This window comes from Zerene cesonia, chromosome 3 (assembly GCF_012273895.1).
Source record: "Zerene cesonia ecotype Mississippi chromosome 3, Zerene_cesonia_1.1, whole genome shotgun sequence".
NCBI classification, from domain to species: Eukaryota; Metazoa; Arthropoda; class Insecta; order Lepidoptera; family Pieridae; genus Zerene; species Zerene cesonia.
The window spans coordinates 4,089,016-4,103,081 of record NC_052104.1 but is presented as its reverse complement, the minus strand read 5'-3'; the positions used below and the strand labels follow the sequence as shown (position 1 = coordinate 4,103,081).

At 30.4% G+C, this 14,066-nt stretch overlaps 1 protein-coding gene across 2 annotated transcripts in view; it reads right to left on the bottom strand.

The window, feature by feature from the left end:
• LOC119837204 (lachesin-like) overlaps nt 1-14,066 on the bottom strand; it is a 50,762-nt gene that overhangs the window by 20,294 nt on the left and 16,402 nt on the right. For both annotated transcript variants that reach the window (XM_038362733.1, XM_038362741.1), the window contains exons 2-3: nt 4,106-4,188; nt 2,503-2,624 (exon numbers count right to left, since the gene is read on the bottom strand). In XM_038362733.1, coding sequence (XP_038218661.1) covers nt 2,503-2,624; nt 4,106-4,184 — 201 coding nt within the window. In that variant the 5' untranslated portion in view covers nt 4,185-4,188. The remainder of the gene's footprint in view (nt 1-2,502; nt 2,625-4,105; nt 4,189-14,066) is intronic.

Below are 14,066 nucleotides of genomic sequence, written 5' to 3'. Positions count from 1 at the left end.
AATCGCGTACTATTACCGCCAAGGATCCCGTAGGTAATTTAAGAATTAAATGAGAAAGATTATGTATAAGACGAAACAAAACACTTAGTCGGAATTGCATACGAGGGTGAATTTTCCCTTAATGTGTAGGATTAATGTCATAAATTGCACGCAATTTTCACGGTTCCCCAAGTTTTAAATCGCTTGTATTGTTCGCTGGCAGAGACGAAACTTGTGACTTAAACACTGTAACTGTGGTGTGTGTAGGTAAAACTGTGGATGCTATAAGTAAAATGGTTCGTCTCGAGGAATGTACGGTGTCTCATCCGCACTGTTGCCGCGCATTTTTCATGTGACATCCCGCTTTGTTGCGGTTGGAAAATAAATTAGTAACAATTTCATTGTTTGTGAGAATTATTTCCGACGAGAGCTAGCGCAACTTCCGTGCAGGCTACGTTATTATTAACGTATTGTTTCGCTGCGATATAGCTACGGCATTAGTCGTCGCTGCGAGTTATGTTCTCCGTCTTAATAATTTCTGTGTGCCGGGTTCAATTGAAGCATGCAGATTAAGTTTGCATTTTTAGGTTATGTTCAGTCGAATAAAAAAATTGTTTTTGTTTCTGAACGTTGCAATTTCAGTTAAAGATTTAAGCATATTAAAATTATTGAGCGTATTTTTAAACATTCGTCCGTGGATTAAATTAAAATATTTGCAAAGCGATATTTATCAGTGATTCACATATATCCAAGAATTTATTTCACTATTGAATAAAAATTTCGGCCGTAAATATGTTTTTTTATGTTTTTCCATTTTCTATATTGAATGTATTTCATAGGCAATTTTAATTATTTTACATATCGTATTCAGACTTTTCAACGTAATAGATTTTATTTCAGCTGTATTAATTTTTTTGCAATTGTGAATTAATATTTATAATGTATCCCAACATAAAAATTTATTTAAAATGTTAAGCAATTGTTATCCTTAAGCCTTAATATATCCACACATATTATTCCCTTCTGTATATCCTTTTCCTATTTCAAACAATTTATTTTCAAATTATATTTATTATATCCTTACGTACAAAAAGTTATATACGCTTAATAATGTGAAAATGCAATTCGATATCATATTTCGCGGGCAACACGCTCCCGCCGTACAAGCTGCACCATATCGAGTATACATAGTTCGTAATGACCGACGACGTTGGCAGCGACTGAGATGTAATTACACTGCTCTCGCTGTTTATTTTCCATTATTATCCAATTTGTACACGAGATCCGCTTAAATGTTAAGAGACTTTCATTCCGCATCGAGTATCGGTATAAGTATAGATATTTGAATTAATTATTAAAAGCATTTCATTGCATCAAGCCGTTAAACACCCCCATCTTTGTTGAAGCGTTAATGTAAATTGTACGGTTGAATAACTACCTACTTTTCATGCGCATTCTGATTTATCTCACGAATCTCAGTTTTATGTTACCGATTTTTATAAAGCGATGTACATTGTCCGTTTTAATTAATATTAATTCACAACAAAGGGAAAATAAGGAAAATTAATTAAAACGCACGTAATTAAGTAAGAAAGTATGAAAATTAGGTTATAACTCTAAGTAATTTTCCTTTATCTTTTATTATTCTGAAAGGACAATAAACAAATATTTTATTTTCAGTTTTTCAACGACGGGACGTACAACGACAATACGCGAGGTCGTTTTATTATGGCGGAGAGATAAATTACTCTACATTAATAAGTTTATGACTCTTGTCTCGGTGAAAAAGCTCGTAATTAACGTGACACGAAATAAACTTCAACCTTTTACCTTTTAAAAGTAGAATTATGATTCCAAAGTCACCTCGAAGGCCCATTACGAACAATTCACAATTCATTCCTAAATAATACAAATATTTTTTAGAGCTTAAACGTCCCGGTTGGAAAAACGGCGAATATCTCTGAAATTCACACAAGTTGACTTATGGACGTCGGTTCTATGAGTAAGCTTATCCCCTTTCAATGAGTATTTCACGTAGTGTATATAAAGCGTAGGTTTGTTACTGGTATTCCACAGGAAGATTATTATTAATGAATATAAATTATTACTAACTAGTTTTAGTAAATATAATATTAGTTTTATAATTTTACTATCTATGTATTATAGATACACATGTCTTTGTAAAATCTTATCATACACATTAAAAACAAAATCATAATTAATTTAAATAAATAAATGTGTTACGTCTTGCGAAACGTTTGTATTTAAAAAGTACACAATATTTTACAACAAAATTCGTAAACATATCCCAAAAAAATCTATACATACTTAAACAAGGATAAACATGTTTATAAAGAAAACTAACACTTTCCATTGACAAACTAAATACAATTGTGACGAACTTGCTTTCTAGTTTTCCTTTATAAGTTTTCCGGAGTTCTATTTATACCAATGAGCACGAGGGCATTTTTTATAAGTACATTATATTGCTGGATCGAGCGTACAATATAGAAATAAACTCACCCTATAATTTGACAGGTGATTGACAACACACGTGAAGTGCACGTCCCTGCCCTGTGTGACCGTGTGGTTTTCGAGTGCTTGTAAAAACTCCGGTTCAACCTCTGCTTGGATTGGCATTTCTCCTGCAATAAATACGTATTTGTTTAACACAATAATAAACTGTCGACTGGCATAAAAGTTGAAGGTATTTATTTGGGATAACATCGAATTGCGCAAATGTTTCATTGAAGTGTGAATTATTAAATTAAATATCTAGGATTCGTTATTATCGATATTTTCTTTCAATTTTTGTATGAGTTACGTAGTCGTTAGTCGCACTATACCGATAAAGTTACAAACGTATTTATTACAGAATAAATTGATTTACTTGCCCATTTAGACATTACTGGAAATTTTATTTTGTTGTATAATAAATATTTTTGTTTAGTTTTGTATTCTTTCTAGAGATTTATAGAGTATGCAAAAGGCAAATTAGACCATTAATTACATATTTACTGGCGTGGGCTGAATTTACGGTTTTGATCGCATTATACTTAGATACTTATTACACTTGTTTTATGCAATTATGAAATATTATTGAATTTTTTGCTCACAGTTGCACATTGTGACCATAAACAGTAAATTTTTAAGCTCTCTCTTATAAATTTTCGCATTCACAAGTAACAATTTAATATTACTTTCTGTACCAATATCACATAAAATCGTAGGCTTTAAAAGATCTCACATTATAAATATATAAAAGGAGCTAAATGGTTTGAGCAGATAACGTCGTTTTTCCTTTTCTATTCAATATGACCTGAATTATTAAAGCACCCGCCGAACCGAAATATCCAGTTCCAAGAGATTTTCCAACAAATTAATATTCAATTTTCCTTAGAAAAGGCGGAGTCTTAACTTGTCGATGTCGTGAATTGTAAAATTATTAGCGGAATATTTACTTCAAGTTTTTAAGGAGCTATGCATTTTCATAATAGCCATAATTTAACGATATTTCTTATAGCAAACGCCACAAAATTTACGTCGGGGTATTACTTATTTGTGTTCGAAAACATATCTACTTCATTGTGTTAAAATAATGTAAGTTCTTGTTAATAGATTTTGCTTTAAAATAAATGTATTACCTACTCAGCAATAAGATTTATTTGTTACCTACAATTGGAAGTTAGTATGACCATTTGAAAATATTAAATGAAAATCGCATCTCGTACAAAATATATTACGGTACATATTCCTGCCTGAATAATTCAAAGCAATATTAAATGTGAGGAATGACGCCAGAATGAAAGTAGGTACTTATACAACTTTAAAGTTCAAGAATATAAACACCCGCTCTTGTTCTTGCAATCCTCGTACAATCCTCGTATCCTAGTATTCCTAGAACTGTAAACTAGCTGGAATCTGATTATAGAAAATAAACGAATCCGGAATACTAAGGTGGGATAATTTAATGGGAAACAGCCTACCCGTTTCCAGGATTTAGTGTCAACAACTCTTTATCCGATTTAAAGTAATCTGAATAAAATAGTCCAGAGATGCAAAAAAAAAATCTTTCTTGAGTTTTTGAATTATTTTCAAATATTACAATAATACTAATATTACATACCTGTAACAAAAACGCTTAGGAATGTCGCCAGCCAGCAGGCCGCCTTCGTCGACGGAGAGTACATGTGTTTCTCGATCATCAGGCTGGAACAATAGAAATAATAATTTATGAAAAGCGTTATCTATATTGTGTTTAAGCGGGAAACTTATTAGGTGGTTCTCCTGATGATTAGCGATCAACACCGCCCATGAACATTTTTTAGGAGCTGGTTGTAGCCACTAAAGGAGTTGACGATGGGAATAAAGGAAGGGACTAAGAGCGAGAAAAACTAATGGGCCTACTACTCCCCCACTGTACCATAGTATTTACATCGAATCCTTTTTGCACGCCAATCATCTGTATACATTTGCGAATAGCCTTAACATTATATGTGTCGAAGACTGTTAGACACTAAAGCAAACCAAAGCAATTTTCGATACTGGAATAAAAATTCACAAAGCAGCTTATTAAATTTTCTTAAATAAATCTATCAAAATGTTTATGATACATAACATTCGACAATATTAAGATGTTAAGATGTTATGAAAAGATATTTCCTTTTCATACTCATACTAAAAGCTATTAGCTAGATTTAAAAACATAAAGGTTAGAAAGTATGATAATTTAATGTCATAATATAAAAATAGGTAATATCTTTGATATTTAGAAATCAAAAACCTTTTAACGGATTTTAAACGCGATTTATTCATTATATTATTAACCCGACGTTTCGAACACTTAGCAGCTTTATTTTTGTATGAATTTCAAGGCATGTAACATCTCAGTCTCCCCGTGACCACGCTCGCTGTAAAGTGTTCGAAACGTAGGGTTAATAATATATTGAATAAATCGCGTTTAAAATCCTTTAAAAAATTTTAATTTCTAAATGTATGATACTCGCGTAAAATCAAACACAAGAAAATACTATCTTTGATATTGTTTCTTTTTTATTTAATAAACAGACAAATTATATTCTTTCGTCGGACAACACATACTTTGGAATTAAATGCTAACATAAGGCACTCATCATTTCACCGTTGGTACCATAATGCCTTATAATTCACTGTGTCTCTATTCTGTATTATTTATACCTAATATCCAATTAAGGTGGATAATGCATCTGATACATCGTGTCATTAAGATATGCCTCGTAGATATACACACACTGTAATTGGCAGATGGTGCCGCTAATAAGCATTTTTCATCTCTAATTACGTTTATATTGTGTGACATAAGAAACAGATACGTTGTTTGACGTTTGCGAAGAACTTGTAGGTTGAGCTTGAACTTGTGAATTAGTAATCAAATATTACCTTCTACTCAATTGCCATAAATGCGTTTTGATGATGATGAGTTTTTCTTAAAATTGCTAGGTATTATTCGAAAAAATTTATTATAATATTAAAATATCAAATTCAACAAATAATCATAAAAGAACGATATTACATGTGTCAGATCATTAAGTTATCAATAAATCAGTTTGAATAATAAATGCATTTAATGGCGATAATTAGTTTTCACACTATTTAGATATAATTTTAATTATTTGAAGTTGGTTTTAATAAGCTTACATATCCATCGATTGTTGTGTTTTATCCAGTGATTTATGCTAAAAACAAACAATACCCTAAATATCCTAGTGTAATACATAAGTACTTTTAGCAAACATTGAGTATAAGATGTCTACTTCATTTTGAGAGGTATCTGAGATTCATAACATCTCAGTCTCCCCGTGACCACGCTCGCTGTAAAATGTTCGAATCGTCGGGTTAATAATATAATGAATGAATCGCATTTAAAATCCGTTAAAAAAGTTTTTAATTTCTAAATTAAATGTGTTCTCATAATATGGGCCATCCTCTGTTTATATGAACATAATAATTAGCCCATTATTAATAATGACACTTAAGCCTTACTTAAAGCTATTTAATAAGGTGTTTTCATAAAAAGTTGTTATTAATTGTTAAAGCTCTTTTAGATTAGAAAAAATATGTCTATATGGATTGAAGAGTGAGGCCAAGTTCAATAAAACAGAATAATTATTTTAACAAAAATCTACGCCGTCTCTAAATAAAATGTCAGAAGTAGACGTCAACTGGTACCATATAGGGAGCACCAACTTTCAAATAAAAAAAAGAATCATAAGAATCAGCTCACTCAGTAAAAAGTTATCAGGTAACAAACACAAAAAAGTAATAATAACACTATATACCATAAATAATAAAGTCTTTATTGAAATCGGTTGAAAACACACACAAACCTTTATGAATCGGGTCAAATATGCCCAATGATCTTTCTGATTTATAAAAACGTCATTTAGCTAAAAGTACAAATAACACAATAATGACTCTGCAATAAAATTCACGAGAGCTTTTTCAATCAATTACTTTCATATCGTTTTTAAATTAAGTATGAAGGTGAATGACGAGTTCGGTAAATTTAATTTAGAATTTACATTTTGAGCGTGTTTAAATTTAAATAAAACCCTTCATTATGTCAAGTCATGGCTCTTTTGAAAGTCTAAATAAGGTAATAAAGAAGAAAATGATCGGTTAAGTTTAAGCCATTGAAATACTGAAAGGGACACATTTTTCGTATAAAAAAATGTAATTTTTGTTCAGATATAGTTACCTTGAATAATTAATAATTTTTAAATTGCTCATTTAATAAGATAATGGGGCGTGATCCCAGGATTTAAATAATTAATATTCCAGACTTGTAGCGATAAGTTACAAAACCCTTTTCATGCTTAAGTTTGCTTGATTACACTTTCTGAATAAATAAGATTCATACAGATTCTAAGCGTTAATAATATAACGATTTTTTTTCAATAAAAGCCATGTATAAAATTTAAAATTATACTTCATCAATCGAAATCGACACTGTTTCTTAGGAATCCAATTTTCTCTGATTGTAACCTAAACCTCAATAAATGTTTATTTTTATGTGGTTACTCAGCTGGTCATATTATATATCTATTCAAAGGAAATTTTTAGGATTCAATATTTTCTGCTAATTTAGATTAACTTATATAGCCTATATTTAAAAAAAAAGGACACTAATTTGTCATGGCCTACATCAACTATAATCACATTATAAAATGTGATTATGAGGCAAGTATTATACTTCATAATAAAGAGTTTATTATTCAATATTTTTTATAATAAATTTGATGATGATTAGCGAATTGGATTAACCATATTTTTATTTCATAGTATTTTTAATAAGGTTTAAAAGTAAAATATTGGAATAAAAATTATGACACCAGCTCTGACCCGAAGCATTACTTGTAAGATAAGGCATATATTTGTTTCAAATACACCGCCTATTGTATTATATCGTAATTTTTTTATTTTAAAAATTATGTTTTATATATCATTTATAGTTATTATATATCATTTTGTTGTCAAATGCAAATCAAATGTTGTTTTAATCCGCTCTATAGTATTTGAGTGGAACATACTCACCCTTCCTTATAAATTTTCTCATTTAATAGTTGAGAACTGCCGCACTCTAGAAAGTCACGTCAGTAAAATTTGTTTATATTCGGGTTGTTAGCACGATTTCATGATAGAAGCTTTTACATTATCGAGCTCATATTAATCGAGATAGCTAAGATCCTGTACCCTATTCATCCTCTCCTACAATTCGATTTCGATCCAATCCCTTTTCCTTTATTCTCATCCATCCTATTTTTATTTAATCCAGCAAGTTATGCAAGCTAATGTGGAATCAATTTCGACACATTTTGTTTACATGACACGTTAAAAATGACAACTATACATATAGAATTATATAATTATCTGTGCCTATATTGATATCATTCATTGCTTATCCACCGCATAAAAAATTAATAGAATACAAAAAAGTCTTCACCCAATTGCCGAAACAAATCAATTCATGCAAATCAAAGTTATGACAAATTAATTAAAAACAATAAAAGCTTAATATGCGAAAACTGTGTTCTTTGATCTTCAAATGTTCTTCATGAGTTTTTCGAGTTCAGTCACGCGGTGATAGAAGCTTTAAAAGTCGAATCAAGTTACTTATAACAATACTTAAGACCACTCAGGCTTATTAAAAACTTCTTTTACTTATTATTTTTTTAATAAATTCAATATTTTAATATCAATGCTATACCTAACTGGAATTCGTAAAAAGTTTCGCGCCATTTCGTGGCAGTTAATTAGGCGTGAACCTTTTGTTTCATTCATACGCTGCGGTTCCTTTTTATTTGAACATGTAAATGTGTAGCAAATATTAATTCAGAAAATGTACTCGAACAATTTCAGATGTTTGATAAGCGCGACGAATAAATGCTTGTAAATTTAACAGGATAAATGTATATGACAAATTTTAAGAAATGTTATATTAATAAAATCCCAACTACGTCGGGTACGAATATAACCATAAATAGAGCTTATTTATAAATTTAAAATATCAAGCTTACAGTATTCAGGTCAACTATGAGACGACTGAAAGTAAATCCAAGCCGTCGTAATAATTTATTTAACTTAAATCAATATTTACAAAGCTAAGGAAAGAAGACTTATTTATAAATAAACACAAGCATACGAGTGGAAATTTGTTTTAATGGGATGTTATTCAGGAGTTGGAAATAAATGCAAAATTCAAATGTCAAACAAAGGGGATCATACCGACCCTCCAAACAAATGTATAAGCCACATCGGAAGCCTCTGAATTGATTCCATAGCAATTTAAATTCGCAACTTATTGGAAGTAACTTGAATCTGCGCTTTGGGGTTTGCTGATTATTGCAGAATAATTAAGACGAGTTGCGGGTCGAGCCGACATAACTGTCTCGTTTTGCCTATAATTGCTTCATCTTAATGGTTTAGGATTAACAAAACATGACAATAATCCTTAATAGACATTTGTAATTTAGGATGAAGCATTTTAATGATCAATTTAGAAGTTAAGCAAGATAAGATACATGATTGTAATTGGAATTGAAATAAGATTTATATTAGTAATTTCAAAATCTTATTTCAATTCAACGTAATTATTGAATATCTTCTTTGTGGAGATAAGAGATTAATTGAAAACGATATTTAAATATCGCATTGATTCATTATTTTCCGTAATTTAAGGATTTGAATTACATTATTCGTATCAAATATTTCATTCTAGATAGCTAGGTTTTTGGTTTGTTTTGTTATTTTCTAACTCTAATGTCAGATTAACTGCCATTCGTTTTGTATCAAATCATGCTAACTTATAGTCAATACTTACAAAAACGCCGATTATAGTTAAAGGTATTTAAAATAACGAAATTCGCAAAGATAGATCAAACAAAAAGAAAGAACTGATTAAGATAGACACGTTACCAGTCCCATTCTTAATACTAATATAAAAACTCCTAGATAAAGTCGTGACTCCTATCTGTTAATAGGTACATAGAAACTGTTAGGATTTTAATTCTTGTAGTTTTTCATTCGCTTTTTGTGTCAGTAAATTAAATCATAATAATAATAAGGGAAGGAAGGTAAGGGATATACCCTTACCTTCCTTCCCTATTATTTTTATTAGGATTGTTTGTCAAATCTCGTGGAGCATATTAAACGTAAAAGTAAATGAAAGATTGGAAGAGTTATATTTATTGGGCCGTCCTAATAAATTGTTATATGTGATTATAGTATAGATCAAATGAACCACTTCATTTGATCTACATACTTACTATATGAAACAAACTATTCCCTGAAGATTGCGAAATCATCAAAAGTACTTGACTTATAACGTGGGTTTTGGTAGGGAAGTAGCTATAAGCAGTCGGCTTAGAATGGATTATAGGACAGCGTCGGATTAAAGGGGGTTATGGGCATTCGCAAGTTTGTTTGGAAGTCCTCGGTTTTTTGAGCGTCTTGGTTTAAAACTTGAATGAATAATTATAATTTGACAAAGCTTTGCCATTACAATATGATGAGAAGCCCAAAAACCTAACCTTCTTTGTCGCATTATTTTTATACAATAGAAGAAAGGGATTGAATGTTTGAAATAAATACATTCGTTGATTTAATACATTTAACATACGTGTGGTGAATTTCTGTGCTACTTATAGCAGCCTCGTTGATAAATTTTCCATTGAAAGTGTCTTTAAGTTGAATAAGAAAATATAGCCTATACTTACATAAATCGATCGTTTCACAAAAAAATAATATCGTATTAATTGCAATAAAATTAATTTATAGCAAACATAAACCGTTCATTAAGGAATAAATATATTTGGGGGCAGCCCTAGAACTAATTGCAGCCCTATCTGTATTGATGGCACACTAACAAAGTGGGATCAATGTAAATTATCTATCCCTGATCCGCAAACGCGATTATCGTATATCACTTGTGTATGTTAATTTATGCATTAAGTATTTATATAATGGGATTGGGTAAAATTAATTACGTCAAATTTCGAAGATCATTTAATTAAATAAAAGTTAATTTTGCCAGTTATATCCGTTTATCGCAATTTTGTATCGCCCACGCAAATAAATGTGGTGGTGTAGGTTTTGCAGGTTAGGTTAGCTTTTAATTTGCTGGTTAATATATTAATGTATCATGCCTTTCTTACTTTCATTATTATTTTTATTTATCTTGTTAAATGAACTATGTTTATATATATTACATAATTAAATGGCTGACTATTGCACCGATTAGTAAATAACATAAAAAATCTTTTTTCTATTAAACAAAAGAAGTATTTTTAATATTTTTATTTTCATCTGTTAATAATGGTCAAGTAGTATTATTAGTACTTTTGTTTTGTAATTCTTATATTAACATAATCATATTAAAATTTAGATCTGACACACATGGTATATAATTTCGATATCCTGAAGAGAGTATTTGCCTTGGTCTCTTTGAAAGAAAGGGTAAGTATTCGCGAGGCTAGTGGTTTGCATCGTATAGCATCACAGAGAATTGTAAAACCTCTTCCTATGTGTGCCGCTCTATTCACGCAACACAGTACTGATACTAGGTTTTTATGCGCTCGAAGCTACTTGCTACAACTACGAACTGATAAATAATTTTACTTTCCCCTGCGGCAAAATGGTCATTTGAACTACTACTACCTGCGAGACCGGGATCGTTGCATTGCTCTGATTACGTGAAACAAATCTTAATAGAACTTACGGAACACTTAATAAAAAAAAAAATTCATTTATACTTTCATTATGTATGTTATATTAGTTTTTATTATGACCTTCAACTAAATATCTAACTTAACAACATTATTTAATTTGAGTTAATTTAATTATTTTTATGTTTAATTATTTATTTTATATATTTTCTTGCATTTGTATTTTTGTGTATGTAATGTGTCAATTGCAATATAAAAATATTTCAATTTTGGTCGAGCTCTTTTGTGTATTTTAATCCTATCAAGGTCATTGAAATCAGTTTCAAAATAGCAAAGCTGAAGATTGTTAAACTTAATAGAATATTCAACAATTAATTGTTTCAAAACAATTGATAAAGAACAAAGCATTGCTAACGAGACTATTAAATTTTGTTCTACAGACAGGTCTGCTGCTTCTTCGCTACGAAACCCAATAAATTGTTACAAAGCTAACCTTAATAAATCCGCTTCGAGTCAGATTCTGTAGCTGCCATAAATTGTTAAATAAATTGAGCGGGGACACTTTCAGTGTTTCTCTTTTACCATATTCAAAAACTTTTCTTTAAAACGCTTTGACAGAATTAATATTAATTGATAAGTAATATTTCGATACGTATCTTTTCATTATATTGAATACTACTAAAGTTTCGTTAAATCAAGTGGTTCATATTTTTTTGAATTCAAAAATAAAGAACATATTAAGAAACTTAATGTTTAGAATTAATATCTAGTAATATGATATTCCTGTGTGTGTGGACTGGACACATGCTGCGCAGTATACAAGAGAAGTGGAGCCACACCATAACAGACTGGTACCCTAGAGATGGGAGAAGAAATAGAGGAAGACAAAGCAAGATATGAGAAGATGAACTAAAACTGACGGCCCAAAATGGAGAAGGGTTGCTAGAGACAGAGTACAATGGAAATTGTTAGAGGAGGCCTTTGCCAAGAGGCACAATGAACTCAGAGATATTTTATAACTAAATAAAGAACCATATACAAAATAAAGAAGAAAGTAGTGCAGGATAAGAGGCTTATTATTATTACTATCCAAAGATTTCTAAAAGTAACTACAAGTTAGAATAAGTAATTGGCCTTTAATAGTTATCTTAATCTACGATACAAAAATAATATTCCAAAATAGTCTCATGGGTCTACCACATCTTTCGTCCATCTGTTGACACGATGTCAGCCCACATCATTTTTCACTCCTACAATTTTCCATATGTCACCAACAGTCTAACATTAATGATAAATATTTGTTTCCTTCACATTTCATCTCATATATAAATGTACAATGCCAACTATATTGCTATAAAGATATATGACAGCATATTATATTATGTAGAAATAAAAAGTGTCATTGTTAAACAATTTTCGTGGCAGAAGTACGTGTTTATACTACTTTTTATATTTCATTGTTCATATTATCTTATGCACTTCATAAATGCATAGGGTTCATATAATTCCCAAGAATAAAGTATAGAAATAAATCGACTTGCAAATTTCACGTATATGAACAAGTACATGATTATAAAATGAAAGCTTATTTACAATCATTTATTAATTTTCACACCTTATCGAATCAGTATGAAATTCGGCACAGCGATAGATTTATTTTTTACCTATTACTATTTACCCAAATACTATGCAAGTGACGTGACGGATTCTAGCTAGTATATTATAAATGAAGCTTCAAGAATATAAATACAAATAATTGTACAGGCGTTGCTACGGTTAGGCAAAAAACGCGGGTTCGAATTCCGCCTCGTGATCAATTTTTTTCTATTCTTTCAAAATTTCTCACAAATAATTGTTTTTCTAGCAAAAGGTCACCGACGTATCTGGGGAGGGCGGTAAAACTGCAGGTTCTGATATGAGACCAAATGACAACAATTTTCTACCAAACACAGAAAGAATCACGCCAATCGGTTGAAAACCCACGGAGTCTGAGAGATCTGGTAACAAAACAAAAAAAAATGAGTCTAATTGGAAACCGTCTTCGTTTTTGGAAAAGTCGGTTAAAATAATCTACTTATTAACTTATAGATGGCATGTAAACATGATAATATAATAATATGTCATAAGTTAAATATAGCTCTGATCAAGCTCGCAATGGAATGGATTATTAATACCGTATTTAACTAAAATTGGTTTTATTTACTCAAAGAGTCATGACGAAACATAATTAAGGGGTGTATTTAAATTCGCTTTAAATATACATTTAAATTCCAATCGGTTCTTCCATGCTTATGGATAATTTAATTATCGTAATGAAAATAGACGATCGGGCAAATATCGGATCGACTGATCGATTGAATGCTTCCATTTCCCTTGTTTCTCGAATAATCAAATATGCAATTGTCCGAATGTAATTAGTATTTAATGTGAGGTTTAGACTGCGGCTGGGATTCCCATAATTAATGATCATTTGCGTTGCAAATTGTAGGGCACTTCGATTTGAAAATGTTCCTTTGGATTTCGATTGAGTCTAAGTATAAATACACATGTCTGTGAAGTATCTCATAAATGAATACAATGATCTGTTAAATTGTTTTAAGGTAATGTGAGACAGGGATTTATAAAAAAAAGGTTATTAATTGTTACTACAGAATAAGAGGTTTGATGTTCTGCCAATGGGAAGTTTTATCCATTAAAAAAAAAAATATAGGAAATTAATTTAAAATTATGATAAACGCTGGTATATTTAAAAAGAAAAGGAACAATTTGAAGTTTGGATAAGTTTATTTGGAAATAAATGACAAATGTTTTGTTTACCTCGATATTTTATGTGTGTACTCGTGTTTGCTACGTATACGATAAAGCTTTTATTAAAGGTATGATAAG